This window comes from Pleuronectes platessa, chromosome 3 (assembly GCF_947347685.1).
Source record: "Pleuronectes platessa chromosome 3, fPlePla1.1, whole genome shotgun sequence".
NCBI lineage: Eukaryota > Metazoa > Chordata > Actinopteri > Pleuronectiformes > Pleuronectidae > Pleuronectes > Pleuronectes platessa.
In genome coordinates this window covers 28,826,403-28,854,160 of record NC_070628.1, presented here as the reverse complement: position 1 = coordinate 28,854,160, position 27,758 = coordinate 28,826,403, and the positions used below count along the sequence as shown (strand labels likewise).

Here is a 27,758-nt window from a genome sequence, read left to right as displayed (position 1 = left end):
CCACCTGCTGGGCTGAGTGTGCTACACGTTTATATGACAATCTTTAGTCACAACCTTAAAGGTACAGTTCACCGAAAAATGAAATTCACTCTCCTCTCTCCCGATGGAGGGGTGGGTGAATTGTTTGAGTCCACAAAACGCTTTAGGTGTTTCAGGGGTAAACAGTGTGGCAGCCAAATCGATACAATTGAAGTAAATGGCGATCTTCAAAGGTAAAAAAAAAAACAACGTTAATAAAAACACAACTTGTCTCCATACTGCTCCTGTTGTCCCATGTCAGCTCGTGTCGACATCAGAATTATCTTATCTTTTTCTGGTGAACTATCCCTTTAAACATTAAAAATCCATGCATCACCCTAACCTTAACTAGGACCTTTAGGAGCAAGCTTTGGTCCCATGAGGTCTACTGGTCCTGACAAGGTCAGTGTTTATGCTGGGAAGGGTCTAGAGGTGACAAAAGTGAGCACAGACACAGACACATATTTACCGTAGTTGTATAGAACAAAATGAATCTCCGAGGATCATGGGTTTAATCCATATGTGATTTTATTTTATATAAAATAATGCAAACTTTATCAGAGTTAGAACACAATTAATAAACATATTTCATCATTGTGTTAACGAAGAATACTGAAAAAAAAACAGTGCACACGATCCTGTACAGGACTGTCTCAGAAAATTAGAATATTGTGATAAAGTTCTTTATTTTCTGTAATGCAATTAAAAAAACAAAAATGTCATGCATTCTGGATTCATTACAAATCAACTGAAATATTGCAAGCCTTTTATTCTTTTAATATTGCTGATTATGGCTTACAGCTTAAGAAAACTCAAATATCCTATCTCTAAATATTAGAATATCATGAAAAAGTATACTAGTAGGGTATTCAACTAATCACTTGAATCGTCTAATTAACTCGAAACACCTGCAAGGGTTTCCTGAGCCTTGAAAAACACTCAGCTTGGTTCAGTAAACTAAATCACAAGTATGGGGAAGACTGCTGATCTGACTGCTGTCCAGAGGACCTTAATTGACACCCTCCATCAGGAGGGCAAGACACAAAAAGAAATTTCTCAAAGAGCAAGCTGTTCACAGAGTGCAGTTTCAAAGCACATCCACAAAAAGTCTGTTGGAAGGGGGAAATGTGGCAGGAAACGCTGCACAACCAAGAGAGATGACCGCAGCCTTAACAGCATTGTGAAGAAGGGTCGCTTCCAGAATTTGGGGGAGCTTCAAAGACAGTGGACTGAAGCTGGAGTCCAGGTATCAAAAGCCACTGTTCACAGACGTGTCCGGGAAATGGGCTACAATAGCCGTATTCCCATGGTCAAGCCACTTCTGAACTCAAGACAACGGAAGAAGCGTCTGACTTGGGCTATGGAAAAGAAGCACTGGACAGTTGCAGAGTGGTCCAAAGTCCTCTTTTCAGACGAAAGCAAGTGTTGTATTTCATTTGGAAGTCAAGGCGCCAGAGTCTGGAGAAAGGCTGGAGAGGAGCAAAATCCAAGTTGCTTGAAATCCAGTGTGAAGTTCCCACAGTCAGTGATGGTTTGGGGAGCCATGTCAGCTGCTGGTGTTGGTCCACTGTGTTTCATCAAGTCCAGAGTAAATGCAGCTGTGTACCAAGAGATTGTAGAGCACTACATGCTTCCGTCTGCTGAAAAGCTCTATGGAGATGAGGATTTCATTTTCCAGCATGATCTGGCACCTGCCCACAGTGCCAAAACCACCAGTAACTGGTGTACTGACCATGGCATTACTGTCCTCGATTGGCCTGCCAATTCCCCTGACCTGAACCCCATAGAGAATTTGTGGGGTATTATGAAGAAGAAGCTGAAAGACACCAGACCCAACAATGCAAATGAGCTAAAGGCCGCTGTTGAAGCATCCTGGGCATCCATAAACCCTAAGCAATGCCACAGGCTGATTGCCTCCATGCCACGCCGCATTGATACAGTAATCCGTGCAAAAGGATTCCCAACCAAGTACTGAGTGCATTAATGGACATTTTCAAATGTTTGATTTTGTTTTGCTGTTATAAATCTTTTTTTTACTTGGTCTGAGGAAATATTCTAATTTTTTGAGATAGGATTTTTGAGTTTTCTTAAGCTGTAAGCCATAATCAGCAATATTAAAAGAATAAAAGGCTTGCAATATTTCAGTTGATTTGTAATGAATCCAGAATGCATGACATTTTTGTTTTTTTAAATTGCATTACAGAAAATAAAGAACTTTATCACAATATTCTAATTTTCTGAGACAGTCCTGTATACTTTGTGCCATTCACACATCTATTTAAAATGTGAGGAATATTGTTTATCTCAAAGTAATGTTGAAACTGACTCCGCCACTGAATTCAGACCTGAATTCAGTGGCGGAGTATTTTACTGTTATTTTAAAGCTTTTTATGAAGACAGTATTCACCTGCTTGTTACACACACAGATGATCTACTCTTGTACAAAGTGGAAGAGCTCTCTGTTACTACCATTATAATATCAGTTCACCAATACAGTATCAATACATTTCTGCTAAAAGCTCTATAATTGGAGTGGTTTTATTGAAGGGTGTCCATCATGTATCATGTGTTTCTTGGGGGAAGGCTCGGTTTGGTTCAATGTAGGGTACACATGGCCCCTTTTGTCTGGAACTGCCATAGTCACCTGTAATTATCTGTACACATGGCGGCCCTCTGCTTCCTGTTCCTCTCAGACAGATTGCCTCACTTCACAGGATACATTTTCACATTTCATGGCCACAAAAGATTTACAACACAATACGCGCAGTCTCTTGATCAGACTGCGCGTTTTCTGCCTTTCCTCTTTTCCCTTCCATTAATTTGATAAAGGCTCATATTTGAAACATTCTGCCAATGTTTATAGGTTTTATTATTCATACTTTCGTATTTTAATAAGGCAGCTCTGTTGTTGATTGAAGTTAGGAATCATTTGGCTTAAGAGTACTGACAAACCTTGACAATAATAAAAATAATAGTCATTTGAAAAGAGAAGCTCCTGAGCTCCACAACATTCAGGTAGCACAGTGGATTAGGCACAGGCAGACAAGTAGACAAACACAATGGAAACAAGAGGTGATCAATCACCCTTGGTTCATTCGACATCCCAACATGATGACAGCGGATCAGTCGCCCCGATGAGACGTCATCCCTCAACTCTACTGCTCCGCTGAATGATCAGTGCAGGTTTGGGGGTATGAGTGTTTCGGGGGTGGATGGAGCAGCGTGAGAGAGAGACTATGGAAGACAAAGAGAGAGAAAGAGAGTCAGCCCCTTAAATTTCCTCTCATAACATAAAGTTAGGTTTCCTAAAATGCATTCAGGTACACTGACAGGGACAGTGACCATGAGGACTTGGGAGAAAGAGAGGGGTTTTGTGAACAGGGACACATCTCCAGTGGCTGACCGATTCATGGACTGATTGGTCTCCAATTGTTTTACGGTAAGGCTGCTGCGTCATTTCCTGTTCTCTTGCCGCTGGTGGTGATCGCTCTCTGTACTAGCTCCTCTGCTAAACACAGCTGTTTCTCTGTATTACTACGGCTAAAATCACCGGTCTGTAGTTAAACACCCACACATACCAACCCCTACTCTATCGTGTCTTCTCTCTCTCCCTGTTGCTCCACTGCTCTTTCTTGCTCAGAGTGTCTAATGTTTACTTACTCCTCTGCCTCCCTTAACAGTAGTGGTACATGTAATACATGTAGTGTGTTGGTAGCGATGGAGCCTTAACTAGCAGTCCCTCTACTTGTCCCTTGCAGCAGGGAGCCCAGGGCAGCTGTGTGACGTTCTAGATGGGGCATAGTGCTAGTCTTAAAAAGCCCACGATTAAAGAGCCACCAGCTCACGTTTCAAATAGATTCTCCACACTCAGCGACGCACCCGCTGATAAACAAACTCTGATTATTGGCGACTCGGTTCTGAGAAACGTCAGGTTAGCGACACCAGCGACCATAGTAAATTGTATCCCAGGGGCCAGAGCCAGCGTGACAAATCTAAACTGAAGTTGCTGGCTAAAACTAAACGTAAATACAATAAAATCGTAATTCACGTCGGCATCAATAACTCCCGGCTTCGCATGTCGGAGGTCACTAAAGTGAATGTTGAGTCGGTGTGTGCTTTCGCAAAAACGATGTTGGACACAGTAGTTTTCTCTGGCCCGCTCCCTAATACAACAGGTGATGACATGTTTAGCCGCATGTTGTCTTTTAACCGCTGGCTGTCGAAGTGGTGTCCTGTAAACGGTGTGGGCTTTATAGATAATTGGCTAACTTTTTTGAGAAAACCTGTTCCTGTTAGGAGAGACGGCGTTCATCCCACTTGGGATGGAGCAGCTCTCTTATCTAGGAATATTACTAAGTCTATAACATGACAACCCATAGTTGGGACCAGGAAGCAGAGCTGCAGTGCTAAACACTTCTCTGCGCTCCCTCTGGATCAGTCACACAACCCCATAGAGATTGTGTCTGTTCACCGTCCGATAAAATTATTGAAATTAAACAATAACAGAGCGAGACCTCCACACAAAATTGTATTGGTTTCAGTCAGTGTGTACACCAACCTACTCATTGTTGTAACCACACACTTGACCTTGTATTATCGTACTCTGTTGGAATTGAACATTTAACAGTACTTCCGCGCAATCCAGTTCTATCAGACCATAATTTAATAACCTTCGATTTTTCAATAACTGAATATATGCCACTGACACAAAGCAAAAGCTGCCTACTATTCAACACAAATAGAAGAAAATAAAAACAACCCTAGGTTTCTCTTCAGCACTGTAGCCAGGCTGAAAGAGAGTCACACCTCCACCGAACCCAGTATTCCTCGATCCCTTAATAGCAATATCTTTATGACCTTTTTTAATGATAAAATTCTAACAACCATCTCCTGCCCTCAATTGGCATTAATACCCTACCAACAACAGAGATTCCAGAAACGGCTTAGAATCCTACCCATTATTTAGACAGCTTCTCTCTGATCACCCGTGATCAGTTTACCGAAATAATCTCAGGTTCTAAACCAACAACCTGTATCTCAGATCCGATTCCAACAAAATTACTTAAAGTAATTCTGCCCCTAATTGATAGTTCGCTACTTAATACAATCAATCTGTCATTATCATCAGGTTATGTACCACAGTCTTTTAAAATAGCTGTAATCAAACCCCTTCTCAAAAAAACCACCCTAGACCCAGAGGTTTTAGCTGACAAGTCTAAACATCTTGATCACCCTCTGGTTGCTGGCTGCAGTAAAGGTCATAAACCCTGCCTCCTCCATGATTGACAGCTGAGGATGTGGACTAGTGGTAAAAAAGACTGATATCACACTGGAAGGTCACTGGTTCGAGGCCACGGACTGACAAAAACATACCTGGATATGGACCTGACCAGGATCTGTTCAAGTCCAAGAGACTCTTCCTAACCTACTGTCTCAGTGCTCCTGAGCAAGGCACCTTACTCCCCCGACATCTGCTCCCCAGATGCCGACCCTGGCTGACCACTGCTCTGTGTGTTTCCTGTGTGTGTTGTGTCCTGCTGTGTTCACACAGATGGGTCAAAAGCAGAGGACAAATTTTCCCCATTTGCATGTAGTTTTCTGTGCATGTGTGTGGGACCAATAAAGGAATCTTGAATCTTGAATGTGCTTGACGGGTCCTTGATCCATGGCTCCACTTCTCTCTGTTCTTTTCAAAAAGTAACATTAGCAGCTCTGTCCTGATCTTTTGGGGATTCTGTGAAGTTATAACGGCAGACTTTACAAAGAAGTCTGCAGGGGTCTAGCCGATCTAATGCTAGCTGATAAAATGTAAAAGAAACTAGGGCTACGTTGTAGCACTTGCGGGCCCGAGCACCCGCACGTTGAAGCCTGTTGCGGTCGGTGGAGAGAGCGATCGATGACCAAGCGCACATCATCGATCGAGCATGCACTTCTCCACGTTGCATGCGTTTTCGCTCTGCGGCAGTAGGTTTGCCAGTAGGTGGCGCCATCACTATTATTACACACAGACTTATAGATCTGTTCAAGTAGCCGCTCTGATGTAGCGTGAGCAGTTTCGTGTCAATTGGAAAATTTTACCACAATGTAATTTTCACACTGATCAGTAGGTGGCGCTATGACCCTGAACTAATGTTTATATATGGAGCTGTTCAGATCAGGATTGTGATCATAGGTCAGAAGTTTGGAGCCGGTTGGATAAGGCAGTGTGGATTAACAAAGTACTTCCTGTTTCATGGATAATCAGTAGGTGGCGCTATGACACTGAGGAAATATTGACACATAGAGCTGTTCAGGCTTGGACTCTGACCATGTGACAGAAGTTTTGTAGTGATAGGACAATGCACAGTGGAGTTATGATAACATCGTGTCCTTTGGCGAAGGAAAATCCTTCGCCGCACATCAATGTTTACACGGTTTGAGGAAACGTCACAATTCTGACCATGATCTAATGACTTGACTGATCTGATTTGAGCTGTATATTGTAAATCAGCCAGGAGCAGTTCATCAAAGTATAAAACATGTCACTTCCTGTAGCCACCAGGGGGCGCTGTAATTTCAAGTCATAATTTCTGTGTAGATGTCATCAGGATGGCACCCTTGTCTTACATGTCTAGTTTGGACTCGATTGGACAATGTATGTCCGAGATACAGAACCTCGTGTTTTGATGGCGTTTAATCAAACTCAAGACGCCACGCCACGGTCACACGGTGTGACGAAAGGTCAATCTCTTAATCACTTTTTATCTCCATCTTGTTGTGATGGCACTGATCTTAATTTGAAGTTAATCTGATGAAAGCCCTGGGACAAGTGCATCAAGTAAAAATGTGGAATATGGAAAAAAAATGGCCACTTAATCCAAAATGGCGGCCTCCCTGTTTGGTCAAGCATACCTATCCAAGATATTTTTTTGTTTGTTATGAAACGACACATGTCCCGATAGATTTGTATAAATGTCGGCCATCGTAGTGCCGGGGTTGCCCTATAGGGGGCGCTGGTCAGTTTTTTTGCCACGCCCATTTCTTAAAACCATATGAATATCTTCGGGGGGGGCTGTTGTTACACACATGTAGTTTGAGAGAGATAGAATCATGAACACTGAAGTTACAGCAATTTCGTGTTTCACGGCGAGTTGATGAACTTTAATGCCACGCCATTCATATGGCGTTTGACGAAAAGTCACGGTAATCTTATGTCTTCATTGTCAATGTCTTGGGACCCATTTGATACAGTTTGACATGGTTGAGGTCAGTGGATGAGGAGAAATTCATCCAAGTGTAAGACAAGCAAAAAACAAGACATTTCCTGTTGCCACCAGGGGGCGCTGCGGTTTTAAGTCATCATTTATGCATAGATGTCATCAGGCGGGGACTATTGTCTTACATGTCTAGTTTGGACTTGATTGGAAGATGTATGTCCGAGATACAGATGCCCGTGTTTTGATGGCGTGTAACCAATTTTTAACGCCATGCCACGGTCACACGGTGTGATAAAAAAAAAATCCCTCAATCATTTTTTATCTCCATCTTGTTGTGATGACACTCATCTGAATTTGAAGTTGATCTGATGAAAGCCCTGGGACAAGTACGTAAAAGTAAAAATGTGGGATATTGCCAAAATGGCCACTAAAAGCAAAATGGCGGACTTCCTGTTGCGTTTTTCATAATGCTCCATGAGACTTTTTTTCATGACTGGTCACGATACACCTATATCCAGATTTTGATGAAAATCCGTTATGTGGAAACCTAGGGGCTGGTTCCAGGGGGCGCTGTAGAGCCATTTTGCCACGCCCAATTCCAATTACTCCAGAATACTAAAATATCCGCAGACCTTGAATTTCCTGCAAAGTTTCATAACTTTTTGAGCATGTCTAGACCCTGAAAAAGCCCCCCAAAGGGAAATAATAATAATAATAATAATAATAAAAATCCTTACAGATTCAATAGGGCCTCTCACCATTCGGTGCTCGGGCCCTAATGAATGAAGTAAACACATCATGTTGACAAACAACAGCTGTAATTTCAGCAGACACAGATTGACTGACTGATTTTGCATTTTGACCAGTTTCTGTACCATTATTACAGCTGGTGATGAGCTGTGTCAGAACAGACAAATCGGTTTTGTTTTTGAGTTTTTTGTTGCTCAGACTGAATCCCATAGAGAACTGATTTTCCTTTTCCTTTGAATTGAGTAGGAGGCTCAGCTCTTTGTATTCAGTGAAGCAGATGTTTTATATGAGTGATACAAGCTCTATGTGGTGTAGTTTGTTAGGGCTTTCACTATTTGGAAGTTCAGATGGATTTTTTGCACATTTTTAAACACAGCAATAATTCAGGGTAATACAAAAATAATAAAAGTATTTGTCATGTCATGCCATGTAAAAATATGATTAAAACAACATGAACATGTTGAATACAGGAAGAAGCCTCTGCCACATCAGAAGTGGTAATAAAAGTGGAAGTAATAACAGCCATGTCAGCAGGGCAAACTGCACAGGGAGGTTGTGTCATTCTGTGTTTGGAATTTCTGTAGAGTAGAATAGTCAGGTCTTAGCTAATAAAGAAGAAGTCTTTGAATCTTACAGTGTACTGTCCAAAGCTGCGCCTCTGTCTGAAGAGGAGGAAGCTGAGAACAGCAGAGATGGCTGTTTGTGCCAGAGTGAAGAGAAGAAGGGATGACTTCAGTCCTCTGCTCAGCCTCTGTGGTAAAGGACAAACAGCAATCACATTAACTTTTGTAATTGCAACACACATACACACAAGCCTTTTTTCAGATATGACCTTCTGAGGATATGCGGAGAATTGAGTCGGGAGTTTCTCCAGAGATTGCCTTTCACAAATGTACAACGCAGCAGGAGATTCTCCACTTTGACAAGTTCACAACAACATAGACATTTCTGGAGCGTTCAGGTGAGGTGCAGCAGGCGGAGACAGGATGAAATGTATAAATTCCGCTGTTGATGTGTTTACATCACATCAACATTGGTGTCTGCCCTTATCACCACAAACTTTCTTTTAGTTATTTCCATTTGTGCGTCTGTCGCCTGTTAGATCCTCATCAACACGCCCACTCGCTCACTGTGAATCCTGCGGAGGATCTCCTGCTGTGCTCTCATATCTGCAGTGTCGGACTTTATACAACGGGGACTGACTTGAGAAAGTCTGGAGGCCCTCACTCTGACAGTTCAGTGTATGTCAGTGCAAGCAGCTACACATACACAAGCATACATGTGCTCAGTAGATTGGGGTCTCCGTAATTCTGTGGCAAATTCTGTTGAAAATTCTTCCCGTGTCATGAGCCTCATTGATATAAAGAGGCTCCCCCGGTTAGGACAAGAACAAATTCAAGTAACCAGCTATACACTGTTTATTAAAGGTCCAGTGTGTGATATTTATGTGAAAGGGATCTATTGGCAGAAATTGAATATAAAATGATCCTAGTGATGTTGTGGCGTGCACTCAGGGGTGTGTCCTCTCACCCAGTGGGTTGATGGGTAATGTTAGAGGCTGTAGCTATATATACTTCCCGTATGGGGAACATGTGCGAGTTCTTCCTTGCTACTGAATAAACAACAGTACCTGCGTCTCTGCCTTTCCTTGTCTTGCCACATTGGTGACCCCGTTTTTTGGACATGTTCAAGGTAGAGGAGGATAGTGTCCCTTCCTCATCGGGGGAAGACGTATTTTCTTCCCCGGCGCCCGTGGACCGTGTCTCCACAACGACCATGGCGCCGCAGCTTCCGCGACCGACCAGCTCCGCGGAGCACGTTAAACTGCCGGAGTTTTGGCAGAACGACCCCGCGCCGTGGTTTCTGCACGTCGAGGCTCTTTTCCATCTGCGAGGAGTAACGGCAGACGACTCCAGGTATTTTTTGGTGGTCGCTTTTGGACCAGCAATCCACCCGGCGCGTGATGCAGCTCCTGCGAGCCCCGCCGCTGCGCGGAAAGAACGCCGCCCGTCAAGCAGCTTCTCCTCCGGTGCTACAGCTTGTCAGCCGCGGAGAGATCGGACAAGCTACTGTCGCTTCCCGGTTTTGGCGATGGTTCGGCAGTGGACCTGATGGACGAGATGCTGTCGTTGCTGGGCTCCGAGGATGATGGTTTCCTGTTCCCGCACATCTTTCTGCGCCAGCTCCCGCTGCAGGTGCGCGCAGCCCTCGCCAACTCTTCTTGTTTGGCGGCCGGCGACTTCCGTGGATTGGCTGAGCAGGCGGACCGGATCCTGCTGACTTCGAGGAACGTCTCCGTGCAGAGTGTGGCCGTGGAGTCCTTGCAGCCGACGTTGGAGGACGAGGTTCCGGCATTGACGGCTGCAGTTTCCACCCGCAGACAGCGCGGCCAGCTGTGTTTCTTCCATCAGCGCTTCGGCAGCAAGGCGCGCCGCTGCGTTCCTCCGTGCGCGTTCGAGGCACCGGGAAACGGAAGAGCCGGCGCTCGGTAGCAGCCGTGGGCGCTGGCGAGCAAGAGGAGCTGCTGTTCGTTCATGACTCCATATCAGGTAATCAGTTCCTGGTGGACTCCGGCTCGCAGAAGAGCCTTCTCCCTCCTGCAGCTACGGACCTCTCGGCCTGTGGCAGTGGTCCGCGTCTGACAGCGGGTAACGGTTCGGCTATAGAGACGTTTGGTACAAAGTCTGTGACTGTGTGTTTCAATGGACGCAAATTTCTGTGTGACTTTGTTGTAGCCTCCATTACGGTTCCTATTATCGGAGCAGATTTTCTGTGCACTAATGGGTTGTTAGTGGATGTAGCTAATCGCAGGCTCATTGATGCTGTGTCTTTTGCGTCTTTTCCGTGTCAGACAGGGGGACCCGGGCCGTTAACACACGCTAATTTCGCGGCGTCAAAGGATGTCTTCCAGCGCTTACTGGCAGAATTTCCTTCGCTGACAACGCCCGCATTTTCTGCCGCGGTTACTAAACACGGCGTTGAACATTTCATTCCCACTGCGGGTACGCCCGTTTTCGCACGTTCGCGTCGCCTCGACACCGTGAAGTTAGCCACCGCGAAGGAAGAGTTTGCTACCATGGAGCGTTTGGGGATCGTTAGGCGGTCCAACAGCCCGTGGGCTTCGCCGCTCCACATGGTGCCCAAGGCGGACGGGTCTTGGCGGCCGTGCGGTGACTTCCGCCGTTTAAATAACATTACGGCCCATGACCGTTATCCCATTCCGCATGTTCAGGATTTTTCGATTCGTCTGGCGGGCATGACAATTTTTTCTAAAATCGATTTGGTGCGAGGTTATCATCAGGTGCCTGTGCGGGCAGAGGACGTGCCCAAGACTGCAGTCATTACACCGTTTGGGCTTTTCGAGTTCCTGCGAATGCCGTTCGGCCTTAAAGGCGCAGCGCAGACGTTTCAGCGCTTGATGGACTCGGTGTTACGTGACCTCGCGTTTGTTTTCGTCTATTTGGACGACATCTTGGTGGCCAGCCCGTCGGTTGATGAGCATTTGTCGCACCTTAGGCAGGTTTTCCAGCGCCTTGATGGACATGGTCTCATTGTCAACACAGCCAAGTGCCAGTTTGGGCTGTTCGTCGCAGGGTGCGGTTCCTTTGCCCTCAAAGGTGCATGCAGTTGCGGATTTTCCCCGTCCGGTCTCGGTCAGGTCGCTACAGGAGTTTTTGGGCATGGTAAACTTTTACAATCGTTTCTTGCCTCGTGCGGCCCAACTCCTGCAACCATTGTATGGTGCTTTGAAGCTTAAGAAAGCCAAGGACCAGGTTGACTGGACCCCTGTGAGGATCCAGGCTTTTGAGGGGGCTAAGGCTGCCCTGGCTAACGCGGCGCTTCTGGCGCACCCCGCGTCTCGGGCGCCCATCGCCCTCACGACCGATGCTTCGGATGTGGCTGTCGGTGCAGTTGTTGAACAGCGTGTTGCGGGTGCGTGACAGCCCCTTGCATTTTTTAGCCGCGGTTTGCGAGACAGTGAGCGAAAATACAGCGTGTTTGACCGGGAACTGTTAGCGTTGTACCTGGCTACGCGTCATTTCCGTTTCCTGCTGGAAGGCCGCCCTTTCACAGCCTATGTTGACCACAAACCATTGACGTTTGCTATGGCGAAGGTGACAGAGCCATGGTCTGCTCGCCAGCAGTGCCATCTAGCGGCGATCTCCGAATTCACAACGGACATCCAACATGTGGCGGGTAAAGCGAACCCGGTGGCAGACTGCCTGCCGGGTGCTGGTGTGCCCTGTGCATCTTGGGGTTGATTTTTCAGCACTGGCTGCCGATCAACCTGGGGACCCGGGTATCGTTGCACTAAGAGCTGCGAGTACCGGTCTGGAGCTGGAGGAGGCAGTGGTGCAAAATGGTGGGCCTGCCCTCCTTTGCGACGTCTCCACGGGCCGCCCCCGCCCGGTGTTGCCGGTTGCTTGGCGCCGTCGGGTCTTTGATATGGTGCACTCTCTTTCTCATCCGGGTGTCCGGGCGTCGGTGAAGTTGGTGTCTTCGAAGTTTGTGAGGCCTGGCCTTCGCAAAGAGGTCAAAGAGTGGGCGGCCACATGGGTGGCGTGTCAGCGCGCAAAAGTTCACCAGCAGACTAGGGCGCCCCTCGAGCCATTTTTGATTCCGGCCTAGCGTTTTGATCATGTGCATATCGATCTTGTGGGGCCTCTTCCCCCTTCCCAGGGTTTTACACATCTCCTTACCATGGTAGATCGGACCACTAGGTGGCCAGAGGCGGTTCCTCTGTCTTCCACGACATCTGCGGACGTGGCACGCGCTTTTCTTTCAGCTTGGGTCTCACGTTTTGGTGCACCGTCTGATATCACCTCTGACAGAGGCCCGCAGTTCATTTCGGATCTCTGGTTGGCGCTAGCAAAGTCTCTGGGCACACAGGTTCACCGTACCACTGCCTACCACCCCCAGGCTAACGGCTTGTGTGAACGTTTTCACTTTTCGCATCATTTTTCTCCTCGGTCTTTCGTGCCAACGGATCTCGCGACCACTCGGTTTGTTTTCGTGCGTCACGATGCTCACCGGTTTCCCCTCCAGCCCCCGTATGACGGCCCGTGTTAGAGGCGGGTTCTAAAAGTTTCATTCTGGACATGGGCGGGCGCAGGGAGCGCGTTTCGTTAGACAGGCTTAAGCCAGCTCATCTGTTGGCCGGCGAAGAGGTGCTACCGGCCCGGGTTCCCCGTCGTGGTCGCCCCCCTTCTAAGACCCCTATGTTGTTTTCTCCAGTTGTGCCTCCTGATCCTGTGCCTGTTGTAAATGATGTCCCTTCTGCCTGTTCCACCCCTGCGTTTGCGGACGGGGGCCGGCGTAGCCGTTATGGTCGCCTCGTTAAACCCCCTGAGAGGTACTGACTTTTGTCCCATTTTTTTTTTTCTCCCTCTGGGTGTTCGTGGGGGGGGCTGTGTGGCGTGCACTCAGGGGTGTGTCCTCTCACCCAGTGGGTTGATGGGTAATGTTAGAGGCTGTAGCTATATATACTTCCCGTATGGGGAACATGTGCGAGTTCTTCCTTGCTACTGAATAAACCACAGTAAACAGTACCTGCGTCTCTGCCTTTCCTTGTCTTGCCACAATGTTTTCATTAGTGTGTGATCACCTTAATTGGACGAATTGTCGTTTTCTTAACCCTAGAATGGGCCCTTGATACTTCATATTTACATCAGGAGTAGGTCCTCTCTACGTGGGCCGCCATGTTTACAGTAGCCCAAATTGAGTTTTATGACAACTGAAGGCTACACAAGCTTCTCTTTCCTGTTTAGAAGGGGAGAATGAGGTGAAGGGGTATTCAGCTGCAACATGCAACTTCACCACTAGATGTCACTGAATTCTACGCACTGTACCTTTAAGTTGTTTAACATGTGTCCAGTTAGTTATTTACGTGTATTTTTTAATTTGTAGATCATGTAACACACATCTGTAACTGTCTTGAGTCTAAATTCTCCCAATAAAATGTGTCTTTGACCTACTTTTACTAATCTATAGGTTTTCATTGGCCACAGAGGAGCCCAGCATTAGTTCAAACTTTCAACCCAGACCAACTCTCAACCTCACACACACTTCTAAGCTTTCAGTTGTTGTTGTTGCGGTTGTGTTGTGTTGTTTTGGGTGAAAGCATGATGACATGAAATGAAGCTGACACCAACCATGGCGTAGTCTTTCTCAGTGCAGGTGTCTGTGGCCCTCCTGACGCAGGCCACCACAGGGTTCTTGTCGATGTCCACAGAGTAGATGATCACAGCTGCCACTGACAGCACAGTGGACACCACACTCACCATCAAACACAAATGCAGCTGAAACACAAAATGTCATTAGCAGTGGCAGAAAAGTAGCAGTAGTAAGCTGAGCAGCAGCTACAGTAGGACTAGGGCAGGGTCGGCAACCAAAATATATCAAAAACATATTTGATAACACATCTTATAAAGTTTTATATAAAGTTATACTCAGTGTTGTGCGACTTGACACTTGAAATGAAGTAGTTCAGAGTTAAGTTCATGCAGATTAAAATGAACTAGTTCACGTTCATAGTTGCATTTTTCAAATTTTGAACTAACTTCACAGTTCCTAAAATGAACTATTTCACTTTTATTTGTTCCATTTTTCATTGGGATGATTTAGGTGACAAACATACAGTCATATTTTTGGTTATCAATCGATGGTGTCGGATCATGTCTGTATCCCGCTCCTCTCATTTTAACAGTGGGTCCTGACTGTGAGTGTTTCTCGTGTTGTACTGAGCACAAAATGTTGACGAGTCATTTTACATGATATTCTAGATGCAGCCTCATAAACTCAAAAGCCAAGTCACGGTCACGTGACCATACTCTGATCTCACTGCATGTGTCTCTGAGCGAGTGAGTGGGGGCGGAGCCCCGGAGCCCCTGTGTGTGTATGTGTGTGTGTGTGTGTGTGTGTGTGTGTGTGTGTGTGTGTGTGTGCTGTCTGGGGACACACACATATTCTCTCGCTCCTGGTATTTCACATGATGTCCCGATACGATGATTTTAAAAATGAACGTGAGTGAAGTTCACTCTCGTTGGAGTGAACGTCACCCCTGCACTAGGAGTAAGCACTTCAAGGAAGCAGGTTTGTTCATAACCCCTAACCCCCATCGAGTTGCAGTTTCAAAAACAGAGATGACATAGTTACTTAGTTACTGTGGTAACTAACTCTGTTAGGTTCACCCATCAACTGGCAACTTTTTTCTTCATTTCAACAAGCCGCTCTCAGCTTCTGTCACAACTCTTCATTTGTTCAGTCATTAGGTCTGTATCAGATCACATATAGGACAGTGTTCATTTGGATCTGCAAAGGAAGATTAAAATCCTGTTAGGATATAAGTTCTTGCTTATATGACAGAGAGTTGTCGGTTTAAGAAAAGCCACAACAATGTACCTATTAAAAGTTTTTTTTTCCTTTTTCAGTAGCCAAGTGCTTGGTCATGATGGGAATGCTGGGTCTCTAAATGAATAAACTTGACCAGACCTGTCAATCAGTTATCTGCGCTGAAACATCTATCTTACATCAACCACATACATTTAAAAGAAACAATGTAAAGCTTCAGACAAATGAGACACTGATCAGCTAATAATTATTCCCCAAGCTAATTTCCTCCTACACCCTCCATGCTTGCTCAATTATTCAGGAAAGTCTTTTATTTCATTTTCTTTCCACAAAAGCAGCAGTTGCTTTCTTATCACCATGTCAATGATGTGCCTAGATTGGATCTTTGGGAATATCTGAGCCTGATGTTTATTATGTTTTTTTGAGTGTAGTGGAAAATGATACCATTATACAATGCTTGTATTATCTCTGCTTATAAATACTATTCTTCCGTGTAAAACTATTAGGATGACATCAAAGCCACATATCTGCAGAATGTTTGTCTCCGTCACCAAGACCTCGAGGAGACACAGACAGACACACACACACACAGACAGACACACACACACACACACACACACACACACACACACACACACACACACACACACACACACACACACACACACACACACACACACACACACACACACACACACACACACACACACACACACACACACACACTTCTTCATTGTATCTGCATAAAATGCATACGCCTGCAACTGTTTCTTTGTCATTCCCTCTGCAGAATGCTCATCGCACACTGTATGACTGTCTGATCTTCCTTGCCAGGAATAAAATCCTCTTGAAAGACTATTATTCTCGAATCTCTTTATTTCAGAAGTCTCACCAGGTAAAATTTCCATCACAAAAACGTAAATCTTTTTTCAGGATTTATTATCCGGATGTATGTTGTTCCTGGACCCCTTGGATATGGGCTAATACCTAAGTGTTTACAGACTCAGGATGCATCATTGATATTGGAAGGGGGTGACTTCGAGAATGTGGCTACATCCACAATAATATGACCATGAACACTGTTTTAAAACAAAAATCATCTCTGTCCAGACAAATGTTTTAGCTCTGCATCAGAAATGATCTTCATCCATACCAACACATGACCGTTTAGTCACTTTTAACAGGAAACACATTGTCTGCTTTGCAGTTTGTTGCTAAGCTGCATAAAATACGACTTACAGTGATGGTGTAAAGAAAGAACAGGGATGTCTTTATTGGACCGACGACGAAGTGGAACTTTACAAAACTTTGTATTCACCGTTGATGGTCAAGTCGTGAACAGTCAGAATCCATCAGGATTTGAATGTTGGTGTCTGTGTTTGTTTCCAACAGTCTCAGAGTTATAAACATAGCAAAAGTGATGTGTTTTAAAACAAAAGTATTAATGTGGGTGTAGGCTGTGTTTGTGTACAGGCATGCATGTGTGTGTGTGTTTCGTCGATGGACTCACAGTCTTCATGTTGCAGTTTTTGTCCAAGTTGATTGCAACAGCTCCTGCTGTGATGAACTGGCAGCACACACCCCAAAAAGAAATAAAAAGGTTACAACAAAATGAGAATTATTATAGTATTATTATTGCTGTCATTATGTCAGTATACGTAAAGACACACAGACAAAATCTTACCATTAGGCCGCTCCACCAGGGAACTCCCAGGTTGACAACCTCAGTGAATTCAGTGACGTGCAGAGGAATGGAGTAGGATATGACCATCAGCCCCAGCATAACCTGACTCACCTAGAACATGCACACGCACGCACACGCACACGCACACGCACACACACACACACACAGCTGTGTTTCAACGGACTTACATTCATTTCCTGGAGATTTGTAGTATTTCTAATCACCTAACTGTACTATATCAAAGAAGGACAACGAGTTTAAGGAAATATGCTAATTTTAAATACAGACTTGTGTAACATCTGGGGTAGGGTCATTGGGGGTTGATTATATACTCACTCTGCTGCATACGGATATAAGAGGCCAGTGAGCAAAGTCCCGGAAGACCGACTTTCATGTAGTTACACAGAAACACTGTGTGCACAATATTAAGCATTGCATTGTTTATCTCTTATTACAGGTTCAGTCACTATGACCCTGCTCAGTCCTTAGAGCTCATTCTCCAAACATTTCTCAGCTCTGTAATAATTTAATGCATACCTCGAAACACATTCACCATAGTTATATAATTCTACAAACTGCACGTGTAAAAAGTTGTGAACACCAGAGAGTGAACATAATGGGTCAATTCTTTTTCAGCAATAGTTTGCTTTATCCACCAAAATGGCACCATATACCCAGTAAAAAACACAGCTACTATCACATCCTGAAACAACTCGTGCAACAAATCATGACGAAGAGATAGATTACATGTTTGGAAGTACATGTTCTAAACTTATAATCAGATTTCATCTCATACATGGCCCCACTGGTATTTAACTGCCATAGTCATGGGGGACCTGAACACATGGATATCATTTTCCATCCAACCTAAAAAGCATTCTTATGAAAGCTGGGTCAACCATGGATAAATAAATATTGGAGGTGCATTTGAAAGCTAGCAACAGCAGAGAGCACAGAACAACTTATAGATCATGGCTTTTGGAAGGGCATTCTACTCATTCAGCATTTGCTACTATCCACACAAACCATATTTACATTCAATTTTGTATTTCTTGTTTTACCTATTCTGTATTTATTACTCATGACTGAAGAAAGAGCATCAGGCAAGCGCTATTGTTTTCCACTGCCTCAAGATATCATTGTGCTAACAATGCACCTGACCAACCAACCATTATCTGAGTTGTGGTGATATTTTTATGTGAGAACTACAAAGCCTTTAATTCCGAACCACTTGCAGGAAAATCAACAATTAATCATAATAATTGCCTGAACATGAACACTTTAGAGGAATGTTGAAAACAATTATCCACAGGCCATGAAACATCTTTATTGATTCTAATCGAGTTTGAGAAGCTTTTTATATTTTAATCCTGTATCACTTTTATTCTTCACAAAAAAGTAAACCTGCTAATAATTTCTGTGTTACCTTTGCAAGGAACTGTTTTTGTTTAAATGTGACATCTAAAGATCGCCTTTAGGGAATTTTTTCCACTTAGATTCAGTGATTGGATTTCAGAGGTCAAAGGTTAAAGTCAAGGTGACCTTATATGCATCTGGAAAAAAGGTTGTATAGAAAGTTATTCACTGATCATGGTTTATATATTTTGCAGAACAATCAACAATTGTGAGAAGATACAAATTCAGACCCCCCCCCCCCCCCATCCCCATCCCACCCCACCTACGCACACACACACACACACACACACGTTTTAGACTCACCCCCAGACATTTGGGTTCTCCTCTCCGGACGGCAGCGCGCAGGACTTGCTGTCTGTCAGTGAGCTTGACAGCATTCACATCCTCAAGCACCTGCACCGTCAGATCTCTAGAGACTGCCACTGCCATCACCTGGAGATGACAGCAGAGTTCACTGCAGGGTCATCACAAAGCTTTATGTCGTTCATGTTGAGATCTGCAAGAGCTGCCGACCTTTCTTCATCACATACAGAAAAAGCACGGGTGTAGCCAACAACATTGAAGTGTTAATATTGTGTTTTTTTAACCCTCAACTTCAGGTGAAGACATCAGCCACCGTGAGCATTTTTTTTATAGCAGAACCTTTTAAACCATGCTAATATCACACAGTTGAGTAATTTATTTGTCCCATAGTGTTAATTTATAAATACACCCTCAAAACGTTATTTTGCCTAAAATGCTGACTGAGTGTGTTATGTAGGTTTTTGTGTGTGTAAAAGATCTTAAAAGTAAAAGCCCAAAATTGGGAGTGAAGGCAGTGCCTCTTCTCCCACAGTGGTCCTGTAACACATTCTCAACAAATCAATTATATTCAATTGTATTTGTAGAGGCCATCTGTCTCTAGCCATTGGTGTGGGTGAACAGAATAAGACAAAAATGGTAACATTTGTGGTGTATTTGGTTTACTCTACCTGCTGGTATCCTGATTATAGCGTTCATGTAAAAGAAGCCTCTGATGTTCATATTACATTTTCTCCAGATATTTTGTGAAACCCCAACCTTAAAGTTCAAATTATTCCTGTATATAGTGACGATGCTAAAACTATTGAGGAGTCAAATGTCATATCAGATAACATAATGGCAGCTACCAGTTGACATGAAATCTGCATTGTTCACCAGATTGGCTGATATATTGATACTGATATAACTCCACACAGTTGAACTGCTATTCAACTCGGACAAGTCTGATGAAAGTAAGCAGAAGGCTTAAAATGGCTGCCTTAGTCCTGATTGTGATTGATAATATGAGTGAGGCCTTTCATTTCATATGTGAACTTTTGTGATATCAAATAAAGAGCCTAGTACAACTGCTATAAACCCTCCTCTTATAATGTTTGATTCTGTCAGGACTGTTGCTGATTCTATCATGTAGTACATTCTCAAATATAGTGTATAACTTGGGACAGCATGCTATGGGTAATCTGGGACATTTGAGGTCTCTAAATGGGTCAAATATGCATTTAGGGATTTCCTGAAGTTTGATTGTCAAATTCAGGCAGAATTCAGGCAGAATTTTTCGGGGGGCACATGGAACACTAAAGGCTGTGTCATCAGAGTATGATATCTCAATTCTTTATTCTGGTGTGGGTCGAAAACATCCTAAGGATTACAGAAGGGTACAGTAGGCTGCTCTAATGTGTCCAGCAGATATCGGGATGAGTCGCAGAAATCTAAAATGCAAAGAAATGTCCCGGATTACCCGAAGTGAACCTCCAGTGTGTTCAGCAGCTGTTGTTACAGAGTTGGAGGCAACAGTCTACTGCTTGATTAACAAGTCACAACAGGGGCAGATGAATGTTGTTGTTTTATCAGTTGGCGACCGGACCCGCTTGGTCAGCCCACACTCAACCGGAAATTCCATCTCTACCCGTTACTCACAGATTGACAGTGTTGCGTAAATTTGCAGCTCATCTGTTTTGGATTTTTGAAAAATGAGAACGCAGCTCTGTGCGCCCCTGCTCTGTGTGTGGGTGACCCAGCCCCTCTTTCACCAGTATCAGGACGTGCATGTCACGGACCTTATCATTAGAAAACACACAATGTCTCAGTCCTACCTTTTTTCTTCTCTGCAGAAAGGTTCGCAAAGTTGTCCTCGTCCGTAGGATACTGTCGACCGCTCGTTATTTTTTAATGCACCTCCCTACGAGAGAGAGAGGGAGGGAGGGAGAGAGAGAGAGAGAGAGAGAGGGGGGGGGGATATTGTCCGTAAATGGATGAGATCCAGCTGAGCTCCTCCTTCTCTTCCTCTGCTGGTTTACAGCAATCGTTTTGTTGTCGGAAATTTTCACCGTGAAAAGTTCATCTTCAGGACATACGTTTGTTTCTGCTCGATGTGACGCTAACACCCTCCTGCTGCCATCCACACATCACGGTACCCCCGAAAAGCTGCAGTCGAGGTAAGTAGCTGCTTCACATAAAAATGTTGTGTCGAGTTCACAGTTGAAGGCCCACAGTAAGTACAGCAGTGGCACATTTACTGTTGTTGTGATATTGCTGCTGACAGATTAAAGTGGTAAAACGTATCCTCACTGGTGATGCCTGTTGTCTAGGCTCCACGCGTTGAGCGGATGAGGTGATGTTAATCCATAGGCCACTTCTCTATTTGTGAATCTTAAAAATAAACAAATGCGTGTTAATGAGTTGTATTCTTATAAAGTATTTGTAGACATGATTTGCATTTGATGAAGCATGTGCACATGTAGAAATAATTTAAAAAAAAAGATAGTGTGTAAATAAATCTCAGAATAATATAAATGAGTGATGAGGTCACACAGAAACTGTGAAAAAAGAGGTGCTCTTGTTACCATCTACAATCACATACAAGTCCTGTGTAAAACTCAACAGTCAAAGTTCCCTGTGTAAGGCTCAAGTTACAAGAACTAATGTTAACAATGTGTTTACCCCCAAATCCGATTGGACAATGAAAATCCAGCCATAAAGCACTATCCAATGAGAGGACAGGTGGTTCATTACATTCAGATCTTTTATTGTCAATCATATTTGTAACTTGAGCTTCACAATGAACCTTTCATACAGTTTTCTGCTTTATGTATCTGATCACACGTTTCCCTGTCCTTGTATAGCATCACCGGTATTGTCACAGATTTTATTCACACAATCTCTATTTTTACAAACACAAATCTCTGCTCTACATTGACAAATTTGAAATTGTTATGCTGAATCCTTTTTTAGTTTTATAAAAGGTTGATTTCTAACTTTAAAATATATAGACAGGTCTGTCAGGTCATGACATCTTTACAAGCTCTCATGATGTGTACCTGTGTGCATTCAGCTGTCAGGATCTGTATATACCTTGTGCCTGTATATACCCCATACTTACACACCCCCTTTCTGTACCTGTATTTACCCTGGGCCTCTCTGCCTGTAGCTTTTGCTGTTTTAGCTGTTTAGCTTGTCTATACAGACACTACAATTTAGTGTAATTGGTTTCCGACAACTTTTGAATACCTAAGAAACAAGATAAAAACTGTTCGACCAAAAATATTTCGGTCATTATTTGATTCATGACCCGGAACTGGCGCAAATAGCAACAATTAATATCCTATTAACATGAACCAGCCAGTGCAATACAAGACTACAATGCAAAATATTGTACATTTATATACAAAACTGAATATTCAGATATCATCTCTTGTCATTATTGCACAAGACTAATGTGTGACACAAAAGTTTGCCTTGTGTTTAGTCTCACATGGAACATATTGTTACTTCTGATATAGTTATTTCAGTTAAATGTAAAGTGCTCCTCATTAAAGTAAAACCTCAAATGCTCTTATTAACCAGGCCATCTGTTTCTTCTGAAACGGGAAGTAAAAAGTGTGTGCATAAGCTGAAGTAAGTGACTTTGTTCTTCGATTAATACAAACAAAACTGTTCCTGTTACTTTTACTGCGCCTTGTCAGTTGTTTATTTCATCATCAACCTGCCCCCCCCCCACACTCTCTTCACTCTTTCTTTCTTTCTCTCCTCCTCCTCCTCTCCACATCTGCTTCTCATCCTGCAGCATTCCTGTCTTTCCTAAGAGGGTTGAGACATGTGGATTTGATGAACTCTCTCTCCCTTCCCTCTCTATCTTCCTTTTTTCTCTCTTTCACTACCTCATTTTATTCACTATTTCTCAATCCCCTTGCACAAACACGACTAACATGCCACTTAGTTTTACTGGCTTCCCACTGTCTTCTGCCGTCTCCAGCGGTGCTGTGTCTCATGATCATGTGGTCTGTCTCTGTTGCTCCTCACATCTACTCATGTCTTTTTCCCCCTCTTTCTCGCTCATTATCGTTTATGTTACCAGTTTTACGGCATTATTCTCAAATAATGAGCATTTTCCTTCATGCATTTCATTTAACTATTGAAATGAACCTTTCCGTAGTTATTTTAGAATAAGACATCATGATTACACTAACATGTCAACCCCCCTCTCGCCCTGCAACATATATCTCAGGCACCATTTTAACCACTGTGTTATATTTAAGCTGTCAGTGCTGTGCTCACTATCTGCCGCTGTAACACTGCTCACACCTGATTATATCATTTCCTTTCATACCTATATATTAATTAAACATTTTTAACATTTGCATATTTCTATGTTTGTATAGTATTCTCATTATTTATATTTCCTAATATCTCATATAATTTTGGCGGTGCGCTCAAAATGTCATTGTATATTCTAATATAGATTCTTGAATCTTTTTTTGTTTGTTTTTTACTGGAGACTCTTTGAAATGAACCAATATATATTGAATGTGTACAATTATGGTAAATTTTTCCTTTGGCAAGTTTTCCTCCTTTCCATTATATGTGCACTGTCATCCTCTCTGTGACTCGGCCCCTCTATGCTCTGCTGCCATCTTGCTAGAGAACTACAGGGGTTTGCACACACAGTTTCATTCTGCTCATGATGGGAACAAGTGAGGTTTTTAGTCACATGTTTGAGGGAGTCTTGAAAAGTCAGAGTTCACTTGTCTGTTTTGTGGAAAGCAACTCTTCACCAAGATCTACTGTTGTATCTGACTTTAGTTTCTTGTTTTGCAGTAAAATGTCTTCAGAGGGAGTAGTGGCAACAGTTGGAGCCAGGTTACATCGCCTCTCCACCTGGTTTGACCCTGAAACTGCCGGGGTAGGATTTGGACCCTACTCAGACTGGATGGAGTTAACATCATTTGAATTTAAGTCATATTTACCATAAATTGTTATTCAGTATGGATGTAATGCCAGATATATCTGTGTCTGTAGGTGGTGACCATCCTCTTGGGGCTCTTCCAGGTTGTGCTGTCAGTCCCCCTCGCGTATGCTGAGCATATTCTGCCAAAACTCTTCATAATGCCGATTATCTTAGGAGTTCTCGTACGTAACACATGATGCTTATTCTAGTCTGACTGCTGGTATAGTTAGCCTGAAGAATCAAAGTCTATATAAATAATTTCCAACTTCCTTAAAGAACTAAATCAATCCATGCGTGGAGGAGGGTTATTTAAGTGTAAAACTGTATTCTACCAATATAATGTGTTTGTGTGTCTTTGCGTGTGTGTGTGTGTGTGTGTGAACGCGCTGCAGATTGTGACAGGAGGATCATTCACCATGGCCAATGTGAAGAACCCCAGCAGACAACTGGTAAGTTCTCATAGCAAGCTGATCTAAAGGGTTCGTGGGAGATTTTGATCTCACGTCTCAGTTATCCCTACCTTCTCTATATCCAGTCTAAAAACAGGTTCCTGGAGGGGAGAGAACCTTTTCCTCTCAAACCTTTTCTCTTGTCTTTTGTTGTCTGGGCTGATCAGTTTTGGTCTTTCTTTGTTTATTTAGTAATTTTTCTACTTAAACTGTATAAAAAGTTTAAATGTGCAATGATGTAAGAAGTAAATAGTGCACAGACAAATGAAAGACAATAATAGATAGAAATATATTGACCCATAAAATCTCACATAAGCCAAACTGTCAAAGGATATAATAAAAAAATACAAAATGATGATATTACAAACAAATCATAACTTAAAGAGATAGTTGAATACAATAAATAAAATTCACTTATTATCTACTCACCACTGAGACGACGGAGGGGTGGGTGAAGTGTTGGATTCCACAAAGCAATGCTGGAGTTTCAGGTGTAAACACCACAGGAGCAGTTGGGAGGCATTTTACATGTTTTTTTCTGTTGTTTATAAACATTTGAAGAAGTGGTCACAATTTACTTCACTTGTATTGGATTTGGCTGAAGAAACAAAAAAAAATATTTACTTTACTGTATTTCTGTAATTTCACACTGTCAGCTTGTATTGGCTCAAGCTCTCCCTGTTAGATGTGGTAGAAAATGGATGGATGAAGAACATCAGTGTCATTATGTGTAGTCAGTGTACAGTATGACTGAAAAGCTCACAATTATGGATCTTCCACAGCTTCGAGGTTGTGCCTACAGTAATGTGCTTGGCCTGCTGGGGACACTGCTTGCCTTCTGCCTGTACTGTTACAGCCTCAGCCTTGTGAAAAACGAAGATGTGTGTGTGATCGATTCCTCAGACCATTACTACAGACGAGCATATTATGGATGTCCTGGGGAACTCCTGACTGTGAGTCTTCTTTTTTCTTCATGTAAATAAAAGGAGAGGGAAAGGAAAGATCACAAGCAGATAAAAGGACAGACAGATAAGCTGAACAGTAAACTGTACTTAAACTAGATGAAGAAATCGGTGTGGTGATGAAGACAAGGAGAAATAAACTGATGCATGGAAACATTCAAATCATCCATACTTATGATTTGAGAGAAAAGAAGCTTCTCGGTATATATTTGTCCCATTACATATAAATATTAAATGTATAAACTTTTCATACTCTACTCTGGATCATGTCACTTCGTGGGGCGGCTGTGGCTGAGGGGTTGAGTGGTCATCCTCCAACCTGAAGGTCGGCGGTTCGATCCCCAGTCTGACCCATCTGCATGCCGAAGTGTCCTTGGGCAAGATGCTGAACCCTGAATGGCGCCCCATAGAATAACAAAGTGCTGCGAATAGATGCGCACTGTATGAATGTGTGTGTGAATGGCTGAATGTAGAACTGTACTGTAAAGCGCTTTGAGTGGTCATCAAGACTAGAAAAGCGCTATATAAATACAAAACCATTTACCATTACATAAGTCACATCACGCTGCTTAAATGTTTGATGTATGTATTTCTTGTCTCCTACAGGCTTACTGCTGGAGTTTGATTCTTCTCTTGGTTCTCTATGACCTGGTGGCAGTGGTCCTGCACGGCCTTCTGTCTGTTTCTGCCCTCAACGCGCTTAAAACAGACTAACACACACACACACAGAGTGTAACAGCAGCAGGAGGTAGAGAATAAAGTATTGTGAGCACTGTCAGCATGAAACACAATAAATCTAAAATTATATTTGACACAGCACATCACATCCTCTCTCAGAGAGAGACTGACGGACTCTCATGTTGTGGCCTTACTTTCCCAGTTAGAGACCAATGAGGTATAACACCCACACACTAGGTGAAAATAAGATTATCATTTTCATAGCATCTTTATATTGACAAACATCTACTTATTGCACATTTATTAGTATTGATGTATATATTCTGGCTTACACATAATAGAACAAAACAGAAATACCAACTAGGCCTGGGATAATTTAGAAACAGCCTCCGTCACAGAAGTCCTCCACTGGATAGCACTGCAGAGTTGATTCTCGCACTGTGTAAAAAGTATGTCTCTAGTTTATTATTAACAAACAAATGTCAAATCTAGGGGATCTGTACCAAAATCCTATGATGGTGATGGTTTTACATTTTGTTTTTTAGATTTGACTGTATTTGAGAAGCAAATATTTGTAAATGCTGATAAAAGCATCAGCCGTCATAACAAAGTATCCGTTGGGTTATTTCAATTATGTCACACAAATTGTTTGTCTGCTGTTGGTCTCTGACTTCACCTAATGAACAAGAGAAAACTATAACACCATTCTTACCAGACGTCACACATTATAGAAAAGGTTTTGTTTGACATCGTGGAACACAGCCTACACTTACCTGGTTTCTTGCTGAGACGAGGAGACAACTCTCATGTTTTGACCTGTTAATGTGCATGGAGCAGACGTAGAAGGTTAGTTTAGCATGAAGACTGGAACCAGGAGGAAACAGCTAGCCTGTTTCTGTTCAGACAAAAAACACCAACTCCACGTAGGATGTCTGCCACTTGGGTGCAGAATATACATATAAGAAAAGCAACATGATCATTTTATGTTTATATCTAATCCCAATGCCCCCTATCTTTGAGCTCTGTTTTGGTCTCTATCAACTTCCTGCCTATTAAGCTGCTTAATCCTCCACTGTGATCACAGAGGTGCCTTTCAAATATGGTACTGCGCAGGTTGTATACAATTGCTAATAGATTGATGGATTCAACAGGATGCCCATTTATGGATTGAACAGGATGCCCATCATGGATGTCAAGATGACATTCATGATGGGCATGATTAGCTAGTAACCCCACATCGATTTTTCATGCAAACTGAGTTTTCCAAAAATATTTGAACTGGCCAATGAACAGGAAAAGGCAGGGGCAAAAAAATTTTTATCCAGATTATTTATGTTAAGATAAAGAAGAGGATAATAACCTACTAAATGTATTTTTATTTCAATTTTTTCTCTGAATTTCCAATCTCCTTATCTGAAACTGAAATGCTTGCAATAAATTCCGGGAAGTAATAGCTTATTGTGTGGTACCTGTACTTGCCTGTAAAGCACCTCTCTCAAAGTTAATCTTCTCATGGGGGGAAATATGAATAATAGTAAAAAAAGAAATAGTTGAATCACGGTAAATCAGTAAACTTACCCTGAATCTGTGCATGTTTTTCACACATAGCAGATACTTTAATTGGCTCTTGATTACTGTGATTAACCATAATCTACAATTCCCTTTTAAATTTTGTATACGTTTTTCATGATTTTATAACAAATCAAATTATCATTGAGATAAGATAGATCATCTCTGCACCTCTGTATTTTTCAACTTAATTATCATGTGGTCCTCGTGTTTTTAACCTCACTATGTAAGTCATGGGAGGACAATTTGACAAACCCACTAAACATTACATGTATTTCCTGCATGTCTGAAGGCTGCAATAGATTACATGTATAGTGAACTATATTCTGGTTTTGCTCTAAATGTGTCCTCACTCTGTATATAAAAAAGACATGTCTGAATCCACTAGTGTTTGATGTTTATGAGAAATAAAGCGCCGTGAAGACTGATGGCTATTTTCTA

General features: G+C 43.0%; 2 protein-coding genes across 2 annotated transcripts; one reads left to right on the top strand and one right to left on the bottom strand.

Annotated features, from left to right (window-relative positions):
• Positions 1-507: 507 nt before the first annotated feature.
• On the bottom strand, positions 508-20,683 carry tmem176 (transmembrane protein 176). Its single transcript, XM_053419749.1, has 7 exons — positions 20,529-20,683; positions 18,718-18,846; positions 16,999-17,109; positions 16,825-16,881; positions 14,117-14,263; positions 8,599-8,715; positions 508-3,252 (listed from the first exon to the last, which is right to left on the bottom strand). The coding sequence occupies exons 2-7, from the start codon at positions 18,841-18,843 to the stop codon at positions 3,193-3,195; spliced, it is 618 nt and encodes a 205-aa protein (XP_053275724.1). The 5' UTR covers positions 18,844-18,846; positions 20,529-20,683; the 3' UTR covers positions 508-3,192.
• Positions 20,674-27,758, top strand: si:dkey-9i23.16 (uncharacterized protein LOC571915 homolog). Its single transcript, XM_053419750.1, has 6 exons — positions 20,674-20,870; positions 23,530-23,614; positions 23,731-23,841; positions 24,052-24,108; positions 24,891-25,061; positions 25,677-27,758. Exons 2-6 carry the CDS (start codon positions 23,534-23,536, stop codon positions 25,782-25,784), a joined length of 528 nt encoding a protein of 175 aa, XP_053275725.1. The 5' UTR covers positions 20,674-20,870; positions 23,530-23,533; the 3' UTR covers positions 25,785-27,758.